We start from the raw sequence: 25,120 nt of genomic DNA, 5'->3' as shown, positions 1-25,120 counted from the left end.
CTAACTTTTCTCCTTCCTATCCTTCCACATTGTCCCAGATAAAATTCCTACGTCAGTCTTAACATTTCTCAGGAAACTATGTGAACCTGAATTATAGTGTGCGTACCATGACTTATAAACAAAAACCACATCTTTGCTATATTTCATGAACATTCTATTCTATTATGAGGTCAAAGAAGACCAAACCTAAGAACATTGTAAGTATGGGGCGATAGCACAGGGAAACTGGCAGTTATTAGCTGACCTTGTAACGACTGGCATCAGAGAGAGGAAAAGAAGACTGTCTAAACACTATTCTCTTCCGTTCTCAAGGATAAGAGCATTCCAGCTTGAGAACTGCTCAATAAAGATGGTGCCCTATGGTCTGTATCAAAAGATACCAACAGGCACAGGGCTGTGACAGAGCAGCATCGCAGCCGTCATTGTCCTGTCCCATTCCAACTGGTAAACATTTTGTCACACTCCCAACTTCTGAAAGGCCAGGAGGCAGACATGAAAAAAGGTAGAGAAGGGGAGAAGGGATACACCACCCTAAAGATCTGAGTTCTGGCTTCCTAGTTCCTGGCTTGGGCTTACCACCTCCACCCCCATCTGCATACATGATCCTAACAGTATTACTAATACAGAGAAAGATCTCTGAACAGATCAACTCTGAGAATTAACAATGAAAACAACCACAGTATGAATCTCTACACTGGTATCTACTTTTAAGACAGACCTAAATGCTTGGCTCCAAAGTGCTCTTTGTTACAACTTTCCCACAGGATTCATAACCACTTATGGGCAGTATGGCCTCACTATGGCTTGGTAGAAGTGGGCACTGGACAAAGAAAGGGTCCTGGTGCATGGCCCCCACAAAGCAAAGGTCTGACTCAATCAGCTCTGGCCTCTCCTACTTTTTTTTTGGTCAAATGTTACCTTCATTTCATCCATCCAGTCCATAATATAAAGCATTTCCTGGAATATCTTCTGCAGCCCCAGGTTCATCTCAAGACGCTGCCTCCTGGCCCTGAGCAGTTCCAGCAAGTATTCCCAGAGCCGGATGACATTGTCCTTCCTCGCTGTAATGCGTTTGATGTCATGGTAGTTCTCTGCTTCCAGTTCCCTGGCCACAGCCACCACGGCCTGGACGCGCTCTTCATATGCAGCAATGTCTGTCTCGATGGCCTCATGTTTTTTGGTGGCGGCCTCAACAGCAGGAAGGTCAAATCCAAAGTTGTCCTACAGAGAAATAGAACAAGAAGAAATGTAAGTCATCTGAACGGAAACGGGTGCGCGCGGCACACGCACAGCATGCAAGCCAACTGTCTTTGGAGTCTGCTACTCCGTTGGCCTCTCACTTCCCTAGGGCCCTTACAAACTTCTGGTTGAGTTCAAATGTCTTCCTAACAGCACGTCAGCAACTTGTCGCTAAAGAGGATCTAGCACCTAACTCGATACTGAGCAGGTGGGACTTTGTAAAGCCAAAGGAAAGAAAACTGCTTTTGTATTTCATGACCAGCCTCACTGCCTTGAGGAGCCAGTAGGTCAGATGTTGAGGGAAAAGAGTGAGGGGAACTTTCCGAGCTTCTATGAATGTGAAGGATCCACACAGACAATGGCTCTCAACAACCTGCTGCTTGAGCTCCTCCCAAGTCTACGACGAGTTAGACAAACAGATGAGAAAGTGTACTGGAAATTTTAAACATTCTGTTTGTGGGAAATGGAAGTGATGGCTGGCCAGTAACTTCACAATACTGGATGCTGGTAAGTGCTCTTGCTCTTGGGGAGGCCTAGTGTTGCTCGGCTACCTCAGAAAAACTTGCATTAGAAACTTAGAACCTGAGACACCAGGCGCTGGTTTTCGCTCAGCCACGTCTCCCTCATAGCTGCCTTGCGGTCAAATCTGCGGGCGAGCTGTTCCAGTTTTTCCTGCCTTATGAGCTCATTCCGCAGAGCCAGTTCTCGTTCGTGTTCTGCTTTTTCCAGTCTTTCCCAGGCCTGCAGGAGTGGAGGGGAAAAAAAGCATGATTTCCTGCAATGTTCAAGGAACCGTCCTTGACTTCAGCAACAGCTAGTATTTGTCCAAAGGACTGCAGAACTTGAAAGGGAAGTTTCCACCCTTGAGAAAAAGATATTTTTCTCCCTCAGAATGGCCTCATGGGAACATACTCTTATCAAAGCTGAAAGATCCTGCCATAAGCTTGGAAACAAAACAGTTTCAGGGCAAAGGGCAACATAATGACAATGTCTAAATAACTCTCATCACATGAAAGAAAGAAACTGACTTTCTTTAGGGCAAATATATTAGGAATCTCTCACTCACTCCACCCAGAGGCTCATTTTAAAAATTCACATCTGAATTTTTCTTTCAAAATCCTGACCATTAAATTCATTCCTGAATGTCTTAATGTTTAAAAAACAAACAAACAAAACAATCACTGAATACTCAAAGGATTCTGTGTGCAAGTGAACAGAGTTCTAGATTTTTCTAGGTGTCATTTGCCACTGTACAAGCCTGTACTTGCAGGCATCCGAGGCACAACAATGGAAAGGGCCTGTCTGACAGCGTCTCTGATGGAGGCAAACAACTCCTGAGGCCCATAGCCCGCAGATTCCAAGCCCATGGAGGCAGGTTTCCAGCTCTCCTCTATGCAAGGGGAAGATGCTGAGCTGACTGCTTCACACTGGAGAGTTACACTGAGTATCTGGGTGACAGGCTAAACACCAAGCCAAGGCTGCTGACAAAGCCTTCGCACTGCCTGAGAGCTCCAGTGGACTGGCACCCTCCGCACCTCTTTTCTGGAGCTTCTGCTATCCCTGGTAGCAAGAGGCAGGGATTCTGGGAGTGACCCTTGTGTTCTCCTGGCTTCCCAAGTAATCAAGCGGAGAGAACCTCCAGCCTGCTTGATGGGAGAACCAAAACACGGGCACAGGGGCCAGCCTCACCTTGTTGATGTCAGAGATGAGCTTCCCTTCTCGGGGCATGTAGACCTTCTGATTATTGGCTCTCATCTTGCTCTGAATTGTGAAAAGCAGCACCTCCAAGTTCCCCTTCTCAGTAAACCTGAGCAGAGAAAACCAGCCACAACCATCACTGTACCTGTTCCTTCAAGACCGAAAACTTGTGTCTGGTTGAGAAAAATGTATTTCACAGTCATGAAACTTTAAAATCCTCTTATGTAAAAATATCTGTACAGTGAGACAGCAGCAGGCTGCCACTCGGTCTTTATGAACCCGGGAACCACAGCATCGTTTTGTGGCTGTTCTCGGTCCCTATGATTTGTAGTTGAGGACATCAAGGGCACGAAATATTGTTATTAATCACCTCAACCAGGCTTAAACCTAGACCAGTGGTTCTCAGCCTGTGGGATGTGACCCCTTTGGAAACCAAACAACCCTCTCACAGGGGTTGCACATCAGATATGCTGCATATGTTATATTTACATTATGACTCATAACAGTACAAAATTACAGTTAAGAGGTAGCAATGAAAATAATTTCATGGTTGGGGTCACCACAACATGAAGAACTTTACTCAAGGGTCAGAGCGTCAGGAAGGCTGAGAACCACTGTCCTAGACAACGGGCTTACTCACTCCGAGGTGCATGAACAAATCACCCAGTGCCTAACCTAAATTTTCAGTGGGTTTCAAAGACCTCCCTCACCGAAGAATTCACAAGTGAATTTTCAGAAGAAATAAAAGGACTCACTTTGGAAGTAGAGTAAACAAGAGATAAAGTCCATAATCTTTACCTAATAATTATGTTGAAATACTAAACTTAAAAATTACATGAAGGGGTTTGGAGAGATGGTTCAACAGGTGAGAGCACTTGCTGTGCAAGCACAAGGAGCAGAGTTCAAATCTCTAGCCCTTGCATTAAAGGCGGCCATAGCTCCGCCAGCCCTGCTGGAGGTTCGTGGAGACATCCTGTCTCAAGTGAGTACAGCAGAATGATAGAGCAGGACACAAGACACCCTCCTCTGGCCTCTGAGCATGCACACAGGTGTGCATTTCCAAACATGCATGGGTGCATACGTCACAAACATATATATTTGAAAAAAAAAAAGAAAAAAAAACCCAACTTTTTTAGGTAGCAAAACTTGATCTTAGCTGGTATGCAATGATTAACTGTCTTTATGTGACACAATATTAATGTTATCACATGCTTGATTCTAGGATACTTTCTCAGACCCACCACACTATATATCAATATATATATCCTAATTTTTCAGTTCTTTTTTTTGTTTCTGAGACAAGATCTTGCTATGCACTCTAAGTACCCCTGAACTCAGAGAGTCCTCCCGACTTAGTGACCCAGTGCTGGAATTACAGGTGTGTGCTACACACATGGCTTCACTGTGTTACTTTTCTAATATCTGAAATTTTAAAAAAGCATTCAGTGCAGGTTGGCATGGTGGAACACGCCTGTAATCCCAGTACTTGGGAGGCAGATCTCTGTGAGTTTGAGGACAGCTTGGTCTACAAATCGAGTCCAGGACAGCCAAGGGTACACAGAGAAACCCTGTCCTGAGAAAAAAAAATCATGCCCCCACGCAAAACAAACAAACAAACAAACAAACAAAACAACCCAAAACACCATCCAGTGCAGGGGTTTTGGAGCAGGAACTGAGGACTCCCTTAGGTTCTCACATATCCTGTGCGTCAATGGGTCGGTGTACTAGGAAGAGCTCAGGGGGGGAAACAGATGTTTAAGAAGTCTGTGCAACTACGGATCAGGCAAGGAGGAAACTGGCCACGGAGGAGGGACACCGAGTTAACAGAGGAAATTAAGGAAATCGGAAAGCAGGAGTCTGCTGGCTGCTGCCCTCTCTCCTCCCGAATTAGTGATGACGCCTTACGATCCGCCTCTTACTTAGGTGGTTTCTCCACTGTGCGGTAAGTGTTGAAGGCCTGAAGCTGCTGCTGGACCCCAACCAGTGAATTAGCAAATTTGCGGTTGTTCAGGATGATGATGGTTTGTTCAATCCACTCCAGAAGGTCAGAAGCAAGCGACTCGTACTTCTCAATCATTTTCTCTGTTTCAATAGCGTTATCAAGCACCTGTTAGAAAACCAATTACCCAGATGTCACCAGTCAAGGAAAACATGCTGCAAACATTTCCAAGAGAAACAAACACGTGCACGTCACAGCCAGCTTTCCAGTAGTTCTGTTCCTTGGCAGAAGGATTTTAGTGTACGTGCAAACAGGGACCCCGTCCGGGCTCTAACCTGTGAGCAGTGACAGCCTAACTCAACTAGAACTGGTTCTGCAGCCACCCGACCCCCAGGGAAATACTGTGATGATTTATATAATTCCCAGAGAGGCAGAGGCCTCTGGATTGGGGTGCGGGGTGGGCAAGCAAGCAAGCAAACAAACAAAAAACAAGAAAGAGCAGGTGTACTTTGTGGACGTGAGATGAAAAATACCTAAGACTGAGTGAGGCTTTTAAAATCAAGGTGAGTAGGATTTCATGACCATGGCAAGGCTGATTTATTTAGATTTTAAGCAGACAATCTAATGTAAAGGATGAGGAAAGAGGTTTGTGTGTGAAGTCCTTCCTCAATTTCTTTCTATAGAGTCCCACCATCACTCTACCACCTCTCACCTCCTTCCTGCCACTTGTAGAGGCCACTGTTAAGTGCCGTGTGCTACTGCAAAGGGCTCGGATGCAGAGCAGGGAGGAGTGACCACGCCCTAGAAGCTCACCTTCCCAATGCGCTTCCCTTCGACAGCCAAGGCCTTCATCTTAGAGAAGTAGTGGTAGTAAGTCACCACGTATGTGATGATGGACTTCTCGTCGGGGTGGTCCACGCTGATGTCTGTAACCAGAGAGGGCTTTGCTCAGAGTGCTGCTCAGCACGCTGCCCTTGGGGCGGCAGAAGCAAGCTGCAACAGGGTCCAGCAGCACCTAACACTCCAGCAACAACTTCTCTGAAAACTCTGCCATCACATCGTTAATTGCATAGCGGGGAAGACAGCATACCACAGATTTATTTAGCACATGAATATTCACAAAATGCCTTCTGCAGAAGGCACGTCTGTTCCTCACCTTACCTTCAACTCCTAATACCAAACTGGGCTGTGGTTACACACCCCATCTCAGCCTATGGTACACTCATCTCTGGCCAACTTTGTCTCTTTTCACCCCAATGCAGTTAGTGACAGAATTCTTAATGTCACTCATAGTTCAGGTCCTCCTGTTCACATAAACAGACCTGAAACAATGACTTTCTCACTGGGCTTCTCTGTGCCCTGACTCACTTAACCCAGGCTGACCTTTCAGAAGCATGAACACAAAAATGCCCTTAGTGTGAGTGGAGCTCGGTCCCTTCAGTTCGTTTTATCTTGCTATAGCTTTTTGATTTTCACCATCCCCCTCCCCTTTCAAATATGTATCAGGCCTTTTCTAGGTGTCAAGTATTATTCTAGATGTTTTAAATCCCATAGCAGAATACGCTTCTTCACCATTTTCCATATATGCCCTGTACTTTCTGATGCTCCTGCATCCCATGGCTTCTCCACGCACTGTCCAGCTCAAAAGGAGCAGCTCAGGAGTCACAACCACAACACGGACACTTCTCACCTCATCCCGTGGCTACATTGCTGTCTTGGGACTTTGCATATATGGATATATAGTCTGATTTCTGCAAGATACTATTCTTCACTCAGTTTTGTTTGTTTTTGCCTGTAAGTCTTAATTCTAAAGGGTTAAAAATCTACCATAGATTTCTTACAGCACTCCACCTTCCAAATCCCTGTGAGTGGATGGTCAATGCACATTCACTGAGAAAAGAAGCAAATGAATGAAAATGACAAGGCTGAGGAATGGTAACGCTGAGAGAAACACTCAACCTGGACAGACTGAGAGCAAGACACACACACACAGGTTTCCTAACAGCTGTCCGGTTCTTCTTCTCAACACGCATTCTTATTTCTCTTCGGTAAAAGAGTTTCTTTAATTTTAAACACGAAAAGCCTAGGGAACAGGGTAGAATACTCCCAGCCCCACTGTCATCAGAGTGCAGTTGTTGTTGCTACTCAACAGTGTCTGATCTCCTCATCCCCATCGATGGAATGAAAGGGGGGCGGGGGAGAAGAGGGAGGGAGGGAGAGAGAGACAGACAAACAGACGGGAAGAATGTGTAATGTGTGTTGAATCCAATTTAATAAACACAAAATGTTGATATATCTGGAAGCAATAGACTACAAATTTCCAACTTATCTATGAACACACTTTAGTTGACATTCTTTGCAACACTAGACAACTAGTGATCAAGGTCAAAGCCATAGGAAATAAGACATCAGATGCGGTTTTTAGTTAGGTCTTGTGATCTGAGAAATAACAGTCTCCCTTTTATACTGGGTGGAGATTAGAAAGATTAGTGGATGAGTTAATAAAAGTCTGTGTGATAGGAGGAGGGAAAATAAGAGGCTTGCTGTAAAGATACAAACTGCTAAACCTAAGGGAAACCTTACAGCAAGGAAGGAGTTAATTAAGCATGAAGACTGATGATAGCTCAAGGAATTTTAGCTGCTTTTCTGTTTACATCAAGAAATCATGTAATGGGTTAGCTGAAAGATAGTTTTATCTTGGCTTCCTGTAGTTAGCCTTATGCACTGGAGAATAGCAAGAAACCAGCTTGGCAGCCACATGACCTCAAGACGCCCTTGGGGAAATCAACTTCCTGTACTATATTTATAAGAACTTTAAACTTTTGCATACACACATTTTTCTCTCTAACATTTGCTTACAGCTGAGAGGATCTATAAGCTTCTAGCATTACAAACTAAATAATCCTTTTATAATTTAAATATCTCTCAAAATTAGAAAACATTCTTCTGAAATCCCACCTTGTAATGGGACCTAGACAGGCTGTCCCAGAGAGGTCAGCTCGGCTGGCTAACAACCGAGCTGGAGTGGCTGGAGTGACCCAGATTACCGGCGGTCAGATCCACACAGAGGAGGCCATAACAACAACTGTGCCCTTGTTCTCAGTCTCTACTTGCCCTCAGCATACACATCCTTATGAACATCAGTCAAAGGCTGAGCGCCTATCTAGGTGTCTCTCTGAGCATAGGGCCAGGACCCTCTACCTGCTACACAGCCTCTGGAGCTTTGCTTTTAGCCCGCAGCGGGAAGGCCACCCTCCCTCCTAAGCATTCTCTACCCCATCCCCACAGAATTCCTCAGTCCTCACAAGCCTTCTTCTCTGTTTTTTTTTTTAACCTTTGGGCATGCCCCCCCCCCCCTCCCCCCCAATAATCATCTCTCAAAGCCTGACCAGATAGATATAACCCATTCTACAAGTTCTCAAGTGTTGCTGCAATGGGCATTTTAAAACTCTTCTTCCTTTGATAATTCTCAAGGGGTGCTGTCCACAGAACACTGACACAATGATGGCGTTACACGAACCTTTCTGCCCTAGAGATGTGAAGGTCCCATGTCAACGGTCCTTACCTTCAGGGTCTAACAGTTTAGTGAGGCCAAGGTGCTGCTCTGCCAGGTTAAATGCATTCTGCAGATTGTAGTGTGCATTGGATTTCTTCAGCTTATCAAAATCTATCAGGTCAGGCCTGTAAGGAACCACAGTGGAACATAAAAATCATTATGCCTTAGAAATAAATCAAGTGTCAAATGAGACACGGCAGTTGCTCCAGAAATGTTAAGATAACCATTTTGTGGAGTAAAACTACAGCACTATACAGTCATCAAACAATGATACCTGGTTTTTAAATAATCATCTTTGAAGTTTATCAGGCAAGTTAAGAGATAATGGAGTAAACTCAGTCTCCTCAATGTGAATGCAGCAATTTCCACTATGGGCAATATCTAACACACGGACAGGAGATACAACTCACTGGGATCTGCCACAGAACAACGGTGCTACACCTATCCTTTTACCTTTACCGCGCTTCTTCAGACTTACCGGTGTTTGTGTATCAGTGCATTGAAGGCCATGCCATCCCTCCAGCTGGTGGTGAAATTGTGAATATTGACATTGGGGTACCTGCACAAGAGCACAGCAACAGAATTAGCCAAATGCAGTGCTAAAACAGCAACAACAACAACAACAGCAGCAAAACAGCCTGTGTTGCTTGTAAACTCAAGGTCACATTATGAGTCACAACAGTTGTAAAATTATAGTTATGAAATGGCAACAAAAATACCTTTATGGTAGGGTCACCACAACATGAGGGGCCGTGGCATTAGTAAGTCTGAGACCCACTGGACTGTAAGCTGTTGTCACTTCCATGCTAACACCCACCTTTTACACCTATGGGTAAGGTGGAGTTTTCCTGAAGTCTTTCAGGCTGGGTTGCGGTTTATGGGTATCTAGAGGATACTTCTGGGGAAGTGCTCTCTCCTCTGTCCCGTGGGTCCCTAGGATCTAACTCAGGTGATCAGGCTTGATGGCAAGGCCTTTACGGCAAGAGCCTGTCACTGCTGAGCCATCCCACTAGCCCCAAGGTAAGGTAGTTTGGGAGTAACTCCCTAATTAACTCAATAAAGAATTCGTTCTCATTAAGACCCAAGGACTCAGAAATAATTTTATCAGCACTTTATAGGATTTAAAGAAATACATTTTTACTCATGTGTATATGTGTGTTTGTGTGCATTTATGTGTACCAAAGTGCTTGAAGGGGCCCAGGGAATCCTGAGGGAGCTGCAGTTCCAGCAGTTGTGAGGCACCGTCGGTGGGTGCTGGAAACAACCTGGTCCTCTAGAAAGGCAGTGAGTGCTGTAAACTTCTGAGCCCTCTCTCCAGGCCCACTTTACATGTTTAATATTAGCTGAATTCATACAACATTAATAAGGAAAAAAAAGTTACAGTTCTACAAAAGTATCTCCAAATCGGGTTTCAGGGAAAAAAATACAAGGAAACTTGGGACAGGCTTACATAATAACTGCTTCTACGCTCACTGCGCAAAGCTCCCAGATGGCAGAAAATAATTAAAAGGAGAAAAGTCTCAAATGCATTAAAAAAATAATATGAGGGTGTGATTCTTAGAAACGCTCCCAGAATTTTATAATTTAAGATATAATGAGTGGTCTGTGGAGCTTCCCTGATAAAGGGAAAGCAATTGACTAAAGGAATAAGACAGGTTCAAAGCATAAATCAGAACCTTTTCCATTCTGACAGCCAGCAGGATGTCACACACCAACTGCGTATGTGTTAACAAGACATCTCAACGGAAGCCACGAGAAAGATACTTGTCAGCACCTTCGAAGTGCCAGCTACAGGAGAACTAAGTCCTGGGAGATGCCCTTTGGGCTGACACTCACCCAGCTGTCTTCATCTGGCACCAGAGCAGCAACGCATCCTTGGCAGACTTCTTCTCTTTGTTATCTTCAGTCTCCACACTGATATCCTGGATCTAAAATGTAAACAGAAATATTAGACCGATGTCCAAGTCATCTGCATGGTGGCCACTGAGGAACGGTCTACAGATCAAAGTCTCGGCCTGCAGAGTATCTGCTCTTACTGTCAGTAAGAGCTGTTGGGGTTCATCTCAGAATGTTCCAGAACCAGGCTTCCTGTTCTATACACAAAGCCAAAGGGATGACTGGTTACCTGAATGCCTCCCTAGCACCTATGTATGTCCCTGGGGGCCCACCTTTGCAACTACAGAGATTGGTGGCTTCTCATAGAAACCAAAAAAGTATTTTGCTGAGGGCATGGCATGTATCGTTTCCTGAAAACTGACCTGAACTCTAAAACAGAACCTGTTTAAATGCTATGCTTCTGTGCTCTCTATTTTCCAAGTTCGTAAGTAAGTTCAACATTAGACATACAGTCTGGCCTAGATGGCACCCAGGTCAGACCAAAAGTGTTCTTTCTTCATTCACTCCTTTCTTTCCGTGTGTGTTGTGTATCTCTGTATAATGACATATGCACGTTACAGCACCTGTATTAAGAGGTCAAAAGGACATGTTGGTGTCCTCCACCACATGGGTCTTGAGCCATTGTGTTGCCCCCTGAATGGGTCTCAGCAAGGCCTTTTCACCTAAGTACCTCAGCTTCCGTCTCTCAGCAAAGGCAACAGTGGCTACGTCACAGCACCACTGGGCCTGCTTGTTTGTTATGCTGCTGCTGCTACTTTGAGACAGAGTCTCATATATAGCCCAAGCTGGCTTCAAATTCACTGTGCACTGGACATGACTTTGAGTTAGTAATCCTGATCCCCCTGCCTCTATCTCACAAATGTGAGGATTGCACAGATGTCCTACCATGCCTACTCAAAATTCTAGTTTTAAGATTAAGAGGTGCCTATCAGTTATATGATTTTAGATAAATGCTCCAAACTGTAGTTTGGAGGTGGGAATACAAGTAATGATTCAATAAAATAAGGATAGTTTAAGAAACTGCACATGCCAGCTACACACACTGCAGGCATGTACTAATACCAGCCACCTTTGCCTCTTAGTTCAGGAGGAGAAAGTTAGTAGGTTAAAGTACAGAAAAGACAACTAACAGTCAATGAGAATTCTCAAAATGGCCATGTGCGATAGCTCCCTGATATGGCACTCACCCGCTGTCAAGGGGCCACAGTCAGAATGGCCTTCCGTGTTCTCATCACCACAGGCCAAAGCAATAGATGTCATCTTCAACAGTAACTCCCCACTTAGCCTACTGAGTTGGGACTGCTGGCCCTGGGCCCTGGGCATCTGAATTATTAACATGCTTTCTCAATGGCAGCGGTGACGGCAGATGACAAGCTGGAGTGTCTCCCTTTGTGACTCTCCCTCCCCACAGTCCAGAATACTGTTAACTGGAAGCCTAATCTTAAAAGGGCAATAGAAATGGAAAAGCACTAATCCCAGGCTGGTTTCAGAGTTTGAACAGGAAAACTAAGGTCAGTCAAAATTTGATTTTTGATTCTTCTTTCCCCCTTATGTGAGATTTTTCCTGACCCAGAGAAACCAACAGATCTTTATCAGAGGGTGAAATCGGGAGGAGGGAAAAGCAGAGAGACATAGGACTCCTGCGGAGCAACCTGACACCAGGGCAAGACGTTTCTCCAGCACTTCAAACCAGGACTGAAGAGCGTGAGCACAAGGCGTGTGCCTGGAGAGCGAGCCAGGACTGAAGAGAGGCGCTTCACCCACACACTGAGCTCCTGCCCCTCCCACAGCATCCGAACTGATGCCTCGACTGAAGCCCACACAGGGGTCAGGGGAGCTGCACGGATTGTCCTTGAGAGTGCCTTCTGACTAACATGCTTCTAGTCCATCACATAACCCCCAACTCAACCTCAGAGAAGCCTTCTTGGCTCTTTCCTCCTGAAAATGCAGAGGAGGAGGAGAAGGTGGAAATGGAAGCCTACCCTACACGGGCCACACAGCCTGGATGTACCTGGGGCTAGTCACATTGCTTGACCTTTGCTACTGAAAGCCAATTGGGAGACACCCAGTGCTCAGCGGTACCAGAAAGCCGTAGCTGGGTGTCCCCCCAGGAACCCATGTCTCTATGTGACTGTCAGGGGGCAGTGCAGAAGGACATGGGAGCTGTGGCATCCCTGTGGGGTGAGCAGGAGGCCTCCTCGGCCAGCTCTTACCTGGAAGCGCAGAATGATGGTCCAGATGAGGCCGAGGGTCAGCCGGTGGTTCCCATCTACGATGTCATGGGAACCCATGTTCTCAAGATGCACTCTCTGCTCCTTCAGGAACTGGAGGGCCTTGTCCACATTCTCCAGACAGTGGATACGCATCCGGCCCTTGGTGGGTTTAGGCTGAAAACCAGAGAACACAAGGGCAGAGATGGCTCCTGAGGACCTACCCTGAGTCATACACGCCCATCGCATGGTACTCTGCCACCCAGACCCAATCTAAACTTCCTGTGCACTCATTTGGTCCAGTTTTCTTGGAATCTCAGTGCCCACAAAGGCACTCTGCACAGGCATGACAGAGCACCAGTGGGGGGTCATCGGATTATTTTAAATGTAATAGCAGGTTGCCACTTGCTGGGCTGGGTCATCTCCCAAGACTGACTTAAGATGAAAATGGGACAAACCCTCAAATCAGCAAACTGCTGGGAGTGGTAGTTTTATGATAATAGGGAAGGGAACAAGTAAAAAGGTAAAATTCACTAAAGAGGAAAAAAAGAGAGAGGGATGGTGTGGGAAAGGAGGGCGGGGGGGGGGGGGGGAATAAGGTATCTAAGTATCTTAAATGTTCATTTTACAATTATATCAAGATGGAAAAGGTGTTGGAAGAGGACTCTTTTAAACATTCTTGCCACATTTACTATAAACATCTATTATATCTTATTACACACACACACGCACACACACACACACACACAACACACCAGCTTCAGTGACTCCAATGCCCGTTTCTGGCCTCTGTGGGCACTGCACCAATGTGGTGACAGATGTATATGCAGAGGAAACATTCATACATGTAAAACAAAAATATTTAAGCAGAATCTAAACTAAAAAAAATTTAAGTTACTGAAACATTTACTTTATCATCTCATTGTACGACCTTCATGCTTTTAACACATTTCTTTACTTCATGACTGATGCTCACCCCTCTTTTACAACCAAAGAACAAAAAACCAAACCAAACCAAACCAAAAAGACACGGCAAAGTTAATAACCCTGGTGGTACAACCTAAGACAGAGAACCAATACAAAAGCTTGTAAGGCCTGGTGGTACTTGACGGAAATTCCAGCTACTCTGGAAATTGAGGCAAACAGATCCTAAGTTCAAGGCTAGCAAAAAAAGCTTATTGAGACTGTCTCAAAGTAACCATAATAAAGCAGGCTAAGTACATAGCTCAGCGGTACAGCCCTCGCTTCAGGTCTAATACCCACCTCCATAACAAATACCCCACAACCCTCCTAAAATCCCAGTACGCCAATTCGCTTATCTTGTGTTCTCCTTGCTTCAGAGAGGTCTTTTCAAGCGTTTGAGGTGTGATATGGTACTCAGGCAAATCCAAGGCACAATAAACTATTCTCAAGAGGTGACAATGATTTCACCTAATCACATGGATTTCCAACAGAGAAACTTTGCAGACACCGTTTACTGAACACTGCTGCACGGCCATCTCTCCTTGGTGGTTTATGGCTAACCGTAGTAAACCCTCATAACAACCATGACTGGGAGCAAATGTTATCCTTACCCTTTCATCGCTAAGGTCATTAATCTATCCAGCTAGCTACTATGTACTGAACCAGACTTCCAAGCTCAGCATCTTTACATTACACAAGAATGCAGAATATAAGAAAGAGTGGTATGCATTTCCATGTGAATGGAAGGAAAGGGCTCAGTTCTCATTTGACAAATAGTTTTAAGAGCTATTTACGAATTATTATGCCTCACATTTTCAAAAGTTGTAAGAAAGAATAGTGACGAAAACTGAACACAAAGGAACAGGGTCTGTAGGAACAATCTCTGAGCTGTCACCAAAGAGTGGCTAACTCTGCCAGGAAGAGGAGCACAACATCTTGCTTCTGTAATTATGATCCGATTTCTAGGTGGCGTGGGCCCATTCCCATGGCAACGCATACACATTTCTATCCTGTATCATTGGCAGTGGGACATCTCAACTGCCATTCAGTGGAAGCAAGGATGGACACCAGGTCAATGGGACTGAGATCCAAAAGGTCTCGGCAGCAGGCAGCGGGTAGTGGGCAGCAGGCAGCTGGCAGTGGGCAGCGGGCAGGTCCTCTCGGCAAAGGCCAGCCTCATTCACCCTCCTTAAATCAATTTCACAACATCCCTTCACAGCTTATACTCTGCTTATTAATTTACTTCTATTTTTTCCAAGTGTTTCCCCTGCTTCTCCTCGTGCCCAATCTTACCAACTATTATTACCTCTACTCCAGATCCACTTTCCATTAGACTCCATGGGAGACAGAATTATGGGTTGAGCTAACTTTAGGGTCTGAAAATAGAATTCTGTTGTCCAGAGTCACTAGGTCAAGTCCTAACTCTGAGAATCAGTGTAGTCGTGGGCTAATTCTCTTTTCCTGAATGGACTCACGGCCTTCTGAGAGCAATGGGTAGGGTGGGTGGTCCCTCCCAGGCTCCCGACTCCGCCAACTGGCCTGCACAGCTGATTTAATTTTTCTGTATGCAGACTGAACCCAGGGCCTTGAAGATGGTAGGTAAGTGCTCTTAGCAGTGCATCGGGAGTTACAGACTACAGAATAAGCGTGGCAGCAGGGTTTACTGTCAGGAGTCCAGAGCTGGAAAAGAACAAATACTTCCTGGAGCTACTTTGATTTCCTTTTTAAACAGAAGAGGACACAGAAAGGATTCCTGGCAGGGCACTCGGGGAGGGAAAGTAGCTTAAGCCATTTCTTCCCACCTTATTAATTCCTATTCTATTCTTTCTCCATGGAGATCCAAATGAACCTTGAAGCTACTTGCACAGCAGAACTGAAATGCTGGGCTGAGCACCAGCCCTAGGAAATACATTAGCCTACATAACCGCAGGCACGCACGCACTCACGCAGGCACGCACGCACTCACGCAGGCACGCACGCACGTGCCACTCCCTACCTGCTGGGCCTTGATGGTCTCTCAGTTCCTGAGCTATAATGTCATTAAAGCAAAGACATTTAACTCAGTGGCCACTGACTGAAGTCACTTCTAGTTTTCAAGCTACTGTGGAGTAGAGGACATGAAAATTTCAGGCAAGGTGAATTTTGAGTGCCTGATGATCTGCTCAAGTGAGGAGGAAGCCAGAAATGATACTAACAGCCTCAGGAAAACTGTCCAAGCACCGCTTGCTTTAATCACAGATATTCTCTTCGTTCTCCCTCCAGCCACACACTCAGCCCTTCTGTGAAGTGTGATAGCATCCAATTGTGGCTGGGGGATACATTACTTCAGGCCAACCTGAGCTCCATAATGAGACCCTGTTTTAAAAGAGAAAAGCATATCTCTACTGACTACACGCATAAATAAAGTTAAACTCTTGTCTTCAACTTCTTCCCTACCTTCTAGATGCCGAGCTGATTCAGAAGAGTCCCTAGTCAGAGGAAACCACGAGGGACATGCCTCCTAGCCTGTAAGAGCTACATGAGGTATCACGCATGACAACAAGGAACATGCCTCCTAGCTTGTAAGAGCTACATAAGGTATCACATATGGCAATAGTTTGTAAACTCCCCAAAGCTACACACTCTCCAGGGCTATAAAGATAGTCCAGGGGTTACGAGCACTGCCTGCCCTTCTAGAGGAGGCAGGTTTGACTTCCAGCACCCACACAGCAGCTCACAATCATTTTTAGCTCCAGTTCTGTTGCCCTCTTCTGGCTCCACAGGACACTGTACACAGATATACACTCAGGCAAGATACCCAGACACGTAAATAATAATAAATAATATTTTTTAAAGGTACTCCAACTGTAGAGTTCTTTGATAAGCCACCCTCCCCCAGAGCCTTCCTCACATGATGCTGATGTGTCTACCACAGAGTGGCTTTCTTCCTAGTTAAGTCTGACTTATCTTCTGGCTACTTAGTCTGGGCCACTCCTCCTGTGTCCAGCTGAGCCTCAACTACCTACTAAGCTTTCTGGAATACTTCATCTAAAAGGCTCTTTTCTTCTTCTCTTCCTAATTCCAGGGATTTGCTGCCATTCACTTGGCACTTGAGCATATGGGTCCTCTCACTTTCCACATTCATACAAGTAGGTCCCAAATTAGAGGGGGTATGGGTTCTTCTATGGTTGATTGTTTGAAACAAAGTAAAGTTTCCCATTTACAAATAATACTGAGAAAACAGTCTGGCTGTCTATCAGTCTATACAACTCGTCTCAAAAAAACAAAAACAAAAACAACAACAACAACAACAACAAAACAATACATGCCCGCTTTATCACTTAACAAAGGCCATGGGAGAAAAGAAAAATGAAAGTTCATTCTAAACAGCTCAATGTGGGATTTAAGGCTTCGCTCTCATGGTAAGCTGTACCTTCTCCTCTTAGCTCAAGCTGTTCTGGAATTAATGTTTGCAAAACCAGCAGAACAATCAAAACAAAATGCCTAAGTTCTTTTTTGTGGATATTTCATCTAAGGGACTGATTGATGGAGTAAGACAACAAACCATAAAGGCAAAAATAAGTAAACAGCAGGCACTGGAGAAGACCCAAGGCTCTGGAAAGACTTATCGCACTCAGAGGGGAGCTACGCCTGGCAGCAGCAAGGCAGAAAACTGGCTATCTTCCCTAAAATTCTTCTTTGTCAGAGGCCTAGGAGGGTAGATATCATAGGCGAGCGCTGAACGTGGGTTATAACCTTTGGCATAGCCTCACCATTTAAGTGCAAGCCTGACGGTGGTGTGCTGGGGACCCCCCCCCCCAAAGCTGATTATATGGTAGGCAAGCCTCCAGCCCTTCAGTCTCAGTCTCAAGTGGTCTTGAGATCAAGTCCAGCTAACGAGTGTTGGGCATAGGTTCTGTGTTCATGCTTTTTCCTGTCAAGATGACGCTAGAGCAGAGGGCAGTCTGTATGTTAAACAGAGTTTTACAACAAGGCCCTCATGGAGAGCTACAGTCTGTTGTGAGTTCAGAACCAGGCACCGAAAGGAATGGTTTTACTTCTCATTAACTGACTCCCAACCAGCAAGTCTTACTGCTCTATGCCCAGACATACCTGACATGAGAATGTAGGATGATCACTTGGATATCTAGCCTATTGGGCCTACAGGTGGGAGTTCCTATTCCTAAGAAGATCATAACCAAGTTTCCTGGCAGGGCAGATGGCTACCTGAAACCTTGAAAACATATCAAATTTATTCTATTAGGCTAAATCCAGATCGTGTTCTGGATCATTAACACTTTTTTTTTTTCCTCTTCAGGTTCACTCAGTAAAAATGCATGCATACAGAAAATTCCCCTCTGTGAATCTCTAAGTTTGTACATTCTAGTCCCTTAAACGCTCATCTGCTATCGCCTGCTGAGCTGGCGGTAAGGACTAAGGGCTAAGGTGCTGGGAACTGAGACAGGGCTGCAGACAGAGCACAAATGTCTCTTACCCCAGGTTTTAGATTGAAGGAGCAGAAAACCAGAGTATCTTGAGTTGGCTGGCTGCACAGTGAACTGGGGCATTAACTAACACCGGAAGCCTTGAGTCTGAATGTGCAGGGGCCCTTTGGGGCCTATGGAGCCTAAGAACCTCAGCAGCCAAGGACAGAGTGTCGTTCATGTCTCTTCCAGAATTCCACACACCAAGTAGAGACCACGACCAAACAAGGAGCTTTACCTCACTGAACATGCTCTTCTTGCTTTTGGAATATGAGCAATTAGCATGCCCAGTCTATAATCAAAGGTGGCTGTTAGAATGGATCATAAAAGAAAAAGAAAATCTGAGTTCCTGAGAGGGTGGAAGTGGTGGGCATCTTCTATTCTTTATCCCTATTCTCTTAGATTTCTGAATCACTGGAAAAAAAGGTGTGTGTGTGTGTGTGTGTGTGTTTGTATGCATGTTGTTGTTGTTAACAGAGATGGGTATAGCAGTATATACTGTGATCTTTGCTCTTGGGAACTTGGGAAAGGAGAATCGTTATGACCTTAAAGCCAGCCTGGACTATAATAGAAGACTCTGCCTATCACACACACCCTCCCCCTGCCTCCCACAAAAAGGCAAAAACTTACTGCGTGGCAGTGGTGGCGTACACCTTTAACCCCAGCACTCAGGAGGCAGAGTCAGGTGGATCTCTGAGTTCAAGGCCAGCCCGGTCTACTGAGTGAGTTCCAGGACAGCCAGGGCTACATAGAGAAACCCTGTCTTGAAAACCAAGCAACCAAACAAACAAACAAACATCCACCACCTTACTGTTAATTTTGGAAATAGTAAAGTGGATTTATTCATACACAAAAACTATGCTTTGCTAGTTGCTGTTTTGTTTCCCCTGCTAATGTTTCTTTCTTTCTTTCTTTCTTTCTTTCTTTCTTTCTTTTCTTTCTTTCTTTCTTTCTTTCTCTTTCTTTTCTTTTTCTTTCTCTTTTCTTTCTTTCTTTCTTTCTTTCTTTCTTTTCTTTCTTTCTTTCTTTCTTTCTTTCTTTCTTTTCCTATGCTTAGATAAAGGTCAATGGGGCCACAATCATAATGGACACTGCCATCACGATCAGTCTTCTGCAGCTGTGGGTATGCAAAGGTAAACATTTGACTTTACACAGTCTAAGACTGGACTATGCTAGAAAAAAACTAAATGTTCAAACCAATCCCTATCCATGTGACCTCTTATTATTTTGTCAAAGCTACCATCAAAGCATAAAAAGCAAACAAATTCACAAGGTTAAATGAAGAGGAAGGAAAAGGGTTGACAGATGGGAAAAAGAAAAGTCTGGTTATAAAGGTTTTCTTTCTGTAAAGATACATATCACAGTAATTCTAGCCTAGTTTCTAAAACAAGTCTCACTGAAGAAATCAGTAACAACTGTTGTGTTTGCCTCCCAGCACAGGAACAGCGCCCCACAAACCACCACATTCCTGCAGCCATCTGCATGGGGGCTGAGTGATCTAGCTGGACCTATAAACTCTCAAAGGACAGTGAGGTGGGAGTGTAGAGTATGGACAGAACTCAACCAAGACAAGAGGAGGCTTGGACTACCTTGTGAAGGTGAGATTCTGTTCTTGACCGGAGGGGACAGGGAAAGAAAGTGCTATATTCATTTTTACTGTTGGTCAGAGATGCAATTCTGTTCAGAGACTCCTAAGAGAGGAAAATAAAAGCCTAGCCTCATACCAGAAACCAGAGGTGTGTGGAATGATCTGCAGAAAGATCCATTGTGGCCGTCAAGTTAAATATGAGGCCCTTTGGCAGCCCCACCAACCACTAGCATCATATTTTCCTGGCAACGTCTTACAGATGTGGCCCTCTATCCTGAGCATCAGCTTGGCTCAGATGCATCATCTATGGACTTATGTGCCCTGGAGGGAAACAGGGCATACATTTTCAAGACAAGGCTGGACAAAACCTGCTGGGTCCATCACAGTGAGTGGCCAGCTTCTCTGGCTCAGGACACATACACAAAAGTTACATTTATCAGAGATAGAGTTTTCATTGCAGGCTAACAACTTCCCTGCCCAGAAGAGCAGGGTGAATTTATCAGATGCTCCATTCCCAAGGAGATGACAAAATATCAGCATGTACCACCACCTACCCACAAAAGAAAAGAAAAGCAGGAAATAAAACTAAACCTGCCAGAGGCCACTGGATTCAATTCTTGCTACCTTGAGATGGCAGCTCAGATTTTCCAACGAGTCATCAGTGGGACATAAATTTAGAGCTCCTTCCATGATCTCATGTAAATGGCAGATTCATCTCGAAGCCAGCATCCAAGCCTGGCCCTTCCATTGCTAGCACTGTGCCTTAACAGGACCATGGGCTAGGATCTCCCTACAAAATGAGCAGGCATCTCCAAAAGGAAGCTATAGTTTCACAGTTCAATAACACCACTCAAAGTCAAAGTGTCTGAATGACTGACTGACTGACTGACTCACTCACTGAGATTCTCCACCAGGAGACAGGCCCATAGTTGCTTCTTCAAAAGTGCTTTCCCACTTAGCAGTGCTTACCAGCCTCTCTCCGGAGAGGACCTCCAACAGCTTGATGAGCATCCGTCCATCCCGAAGGTCGGTGTACAGGTCTGTGATTCGGCAGGACACTCGGGCAAGGTGGGAGTTGACCCACTTGGTGAATGTCTTCTTCTGTACAGCTTCACGTTCATCTGAAAGCAGAGGAGAACTCTCTTTATCACCAACCCAGCACTGGCAACAGCAGGGGTTAGCCAGCAAAGCCCAGCAGCCCACACAGTGCGAGCCCATCAGCAAAACTGAAGGACAATAAACCCCTCACTTAGTTCTTCTGTCTGGCAATGTTGAGATTTGGACAGCCCTTGCACAGGTCAACTCCCAGGCTTGCCACCAGCAGAATCCAGCAGATAACGGCGTGGGCCTCAGTCAGTTGACTGCAGGGCGTCTGGTAACATATCCATCTGCTGTTCCCTCCTCCCCACCCCCCCAAAGGTGAGCGCAGTGAAGCACACAGTACAGGGTACGGGACAGAAACTCCAGAGACAGCAGAAAACCACTGAGGTAACCCCTGACAAGCTAACTGTACTCATGACTGTGAATCAAGGCCATGGATCTTCAGAGATTCAGTCACGTGTACTGTGGACAACAGGGAAAACAGGTATAAAGATATCTGTCAGTCACCTGCACAATTCAAAGTGCAGTCACTGAAAATTCAAGTCACCCAGAAAACAGTACTGAGTTTTTCAAGCCTCAGTGATTCAGGTTTTGTCCAACTCAGATCTTAAACTCTAGACCCTGGCTCCTAGAACTGGCCTGTTGAATCATACACAAATAGGCTTCCAAACTTTTTGTTTCTGCAGGATTAGCTGAAGAACTTTCAAAAGGCATCTGGAGTGTACCCTGGAGCCACCCCATTTCCTAACCACTGGATACAGAACTAACCAACTGCCGGCTATATACCCTAACTCTGGTTCCACCAGAAGGGATGCCCTGCTTCTAGTACAAACTCTCCCGAAATGTTTATGTATGATTCAACGAAACAAGCTGAGAGCCCAACATCTGCTGTACTGCAAACCACCAGGTAGTATATAAAACTCCCTCCTACTGATGGCTGTGTGGCCGGTGTACGCAGGCCAGTGTACACAGGCCAGTGTCCTTAGGCTGTGCTGAAGCCTCCACTCAACCGAGCAGGGTAGGTATGGAGGCAGAGGCAAAGCTGGGCAAGCCTTTACTGTTGAATTCCAAGCCAAGCGCCGGCCATGACACCTGGGCCTCCTGCTGCATTTCACAGTTCCTTGAGCTCATGTCTTTCCCAAAGACCCATACATCCAAAAGAGGGCCTTTCTTCTGGGACAAGGACTAATCAGAAACAAAGGACCAGAAAGGACGGGCCTGGGGAAGGAAGGAAAGGTACACTGCAGCCTGCAAAAGGAGCCACGCTAGTAACACCATGACAGGTCGAGACCACATGCATTAGTAATCACAATCATCACGCTGGATGGTAACTTTACCACCACAGTGGCGAGCGGGTGAGGGTAGCTTTTGTTGTTCTTTGCTCAAGGGTGGCTGTTTTGAAAGAGTAGACCAGAGCAGAGTACAGAAATACATCAAGCTAGGGATATTTCATAGACTGTACCCAGAAAACTAATAGCTCCTGACTCTGATTTAGGTCTGACTCCAATTTCTTACGAGGAGCTGGGAAATGTCTCTAACAGAGTCCCTGATGGCTAGCACAGGGTATTAATGAAGGGTCACTACCACACCCAATCTATCAAGAGAACAAAATCAAAATAAAAACCTGCTTAGTTAAAATATTTCTCAACAAACTAAATAAAGTGCAAAGTTGCCCCCAGCCACCAGTGTCCTTTTGGGTGACTCCCACATTAAAGGCTCAGAATTGGTAGGAGCCCTGGCCGGGAGCTACAGCTCAATCCCATTCCCCACCGCCTACGAAGAGGGTCATGGGTGGGAACAAAGAAAACTGAGCTCAAATATACACGCCCAAATCTATGTAAGGAGGCTCCCCAGAACTGCAGTGTGCCCCAGAAAAGGGAACGGGCAGAAAGTGAAAACAAAGTACAAAGGAAAAGGAACGAGAAGTCTTTTTCTTCGTGTGTATGCCTCTCCCCCAGTTTCAAGTCAAAGGAAGAGTACTAGAAAAATCAGACTAGAAAAAGCTCCACAGGCTCCCACCACCACACCGAAGACGGCATAACCCTTCTGCCCAAGGACTGGACATGAATAATATCCTATGACAGAGGAAGGGCAGAGACAGGGAGCCAGGCCAACTGATGTGTCATCCGACAATGGAGTGTGTGCCGAACAACAAGCACTTCAGAAGCAGGAAAGTGGGGGGGAGGGCATTTCTACCCAGTGGCCCAGTGGAGAATGAGACAACTGTCCCTGGAGACATAGTCCTTTGTTCCACCCTTCCTGGGAAGGCAAATGACATCATGGCAGCACTCCCCCTACCCCCATCCCAGAAAGGCTAGGGGAGATAAGCCAGACGCCTGCAGAGGAACAGAAGGCCCTTGGCATAGACAATGGAAGACAATCCAGAGGGTTTCCAAGCTCAAGCTGCTGTGACTGGCCAAGCTATGACGGGAGAAGGTAGCGGAACAGGACAGGGAGCAGTGGCAGCTCCAGTCCAGTGAGGTAACTGCAGTAAGAGGGGAAAAGAGTCCCTTTAAGGCCACAGTGGCCTGGTTGCTTGGACCAGTGGCTGATTATGGTCCCTGGAGAACATTAAGCAGTGCCTGCAAACATTCTTGATAGTGGGGACTCTAGGCTCCTAGCATTTAGAGTGCAGAGGCCAGGGTCACTGCTAAATGCCCTGTACACAGGACAGCCTCTGCAGCAGCAAATCATCCAAGCCCGAAGTGCTAATCATGCCAGGGCTAAGATATGCAGTTTTTATCAATTATAGCTGGCACTAGAGTGTGTCTGACTACATGAGCTAGAGAGGAACACCTGAATTTAGGGTGTTGTTCACGCATCTTTCTCAAAGCCGTTCGAGTCTAACAGTTTGTACAGACTCCATGACAGCAGAAAGCACTTGCCTTCAGGCACACTCGTTCTACAAAGAGCATGTTGCAGAGCAGAAGAGCAGGCACAGGCCTGGAGTGGAGCAGTATGACGGTGGGCATTTGGTTTCCCCTGCCACATCCACTCTCCTCTTAGCCTTGAATGGCTGTTACCAAACCCAACCACACAGATACATCCTATGAACTCACTAAAGGCAACCTAGTATCAAACAGGATGGTAAAGTACTCACCGTGGTATCATTAAATTATTTCCTGCTGCACCCTACATCAAAGGAGCAGCCTCAATTCAAATAACTGAAGGCACTTATCAGGGCTAGTGGGATCATATGCCTATGGCTGAACAATCCTTAGAAAACACCTGCACAGTGAGTTCTAGGCCACCCTGGGCCATCGTAAGTGAAAGCCTGACTCAAAATAAAATGTAAAAAGAGAATAAACATTGAGACGTAACAAGAATAAATTAATTTAAAAAAATGTAAAAAGAGGGCTGGAATAGCTCAGTGGTACAGTGCTTCATGTGCAAGGTTCACAGTCCAATTACCAATATCCTCTAAACTAAAGAAGTAAATAAGTAAAAGGCCAGGCAGGGTTTGTAAAACAACAGCACATGTGTGTGGCAGGAGATTATATGGCAGATTATAGAAGACAATGGTTATTTTTAATTTTTAATACAACCAATGGCACTTACTTAGCAGTGAATCTAGCCCAGGCCCAGATCTAAGTATCTACAGTTCTCCTAAGTGCACCACGAGGTAGAACTGACCCTCCAAGCAGGCTGGCCCCAGAGCCGGGCCTCTCATTGACTGAGCAACGGTATCTCATATACAACACTGGGGGACGAGGAAGGACAACAGATTCCCATTACAAGAGAATCAGACTTATCTGTCACTAGACTGTCCTAGCCCAAGCCTTCTGAGTATGCTTCATCTCTGAGCCAGTCTCTAACACCGGGGTGATGCTTCCAGCAAGACTACATCTGCCTCTGAAGCCCACCACCTTGTTCCACCTTCAAAGCAAGAGAGCAGGTCTTTCCCTGCTTCATACGAAGACCCCCTAGATTTAAACACTCCTTGGTATTGCCTGTGTTTTCAAGAGACAGCAGCACATATGGAGACAGTGACGGTGGGAAATTAAAAGTAAATACAGTACAGAAAAGAACCAATAGTCTTGAACAGGCAGAGCGTGGTGAGACAGAACTGGGAAGAAGGGCCAAAACCAACTTCATTAGCCTCTCATAAGCACACACACTCCAGCAAAATTGTCTCCATAGCTCTGACTGTGCAGACCCAGCCAGGTGGGCTGTTAGCTCTACAAACTCAAAAGAGCCAAGTGCTGGTCAGTAAGAAGTACCACGCAGACAAGGAAACCCACTCAGTAGTCAGCAACACAAACATCAGCTCTGATCTCTGAAGGGGTGAGTAAAATCCTGTGACCAGGCTCAGGCGGACTCTGATTGCAGTGTACCAGGCAACGACATACCATAATGCATCTGTGTTGTAATCCATTTCTTCAAAGTTCCCTAGAACCTTACAGCAGCTGCCAAGGACACAGAACCTGAAAGGCTCCCCTAACAGCCCAAAGGCTCTGGTGCTAAGAG

The 25,120-nt window shown here is 45.6% G+C and overlaps 1 protein-coding gene across 2 annotated transcripts in view; it reads right to left on the bottom strand.

The window, feature by feature from the left end:
• Nucleotides 1-25,120, bottom strand: part of Sptbn1 (spectrin beta, non-erythrocytic 1) — a 117,687-nt gene that overhangs the window by 40,164 nt on the left and 52,403 nt on the right. For both annotated transcript variants that reach the window (XM_051165307.1, XM_051165308.1), the window contains exons 2-11: nt 20,522-20,673; nt 12,542-12,715; nt 10,269-10,360; nt 8,911-8,991; nt 8,442-8,557; nt 5,690-5,802; nt 4,857-5,044; nt 2,929-3,046; nt 1,822-1,980; nt 919-1,221 (exon numbers count right to left, since the gene is read on the bottom strand). In XM_051165307.1, the coding sequence (XP_051021264.1) occupies nt 919-1,221; nt 1,822-1,980; nt 2,929-3,046; nt 4,857-5,044; nt 5,690-5,802; nt 8,442-8,557; nt 8,911-8,991; nt 10,269-10,360; nt 12,542-12,715; nt 20,522-20,673 (1,496 nt within the window). The remainder of the gene's footprint in view (nt 1-918; nt 1,222-1,821; nt 1,981-2,928; nt 3,047-4,856; nt 5,045-5,689; nt 5,803-8,441; nt 8,558-8,910; nt 8,992-10,268; nt 10,361-12,541; nt 12,716-20,521; nt 20,674-25,120) is intronic.

This window comes from Acomys russatus, chromosome 22, assembly GCF_903995435.1.
Source record: "Acomys russatus chromosome 22, mAcoRus1.1, whole genome shotgun sequence".
In the NCBI taxonomy this organism is placed as follows: Eukaryota; Metazoa; Chordata; class Mammalia; order Rodentia; family Muridae; genus Acomys; species Acomys russatus.
Note: the sequence above shows the minus strand (reverse complement) of the source record. Positions and strands in the feature narration are given on the sequence as shown.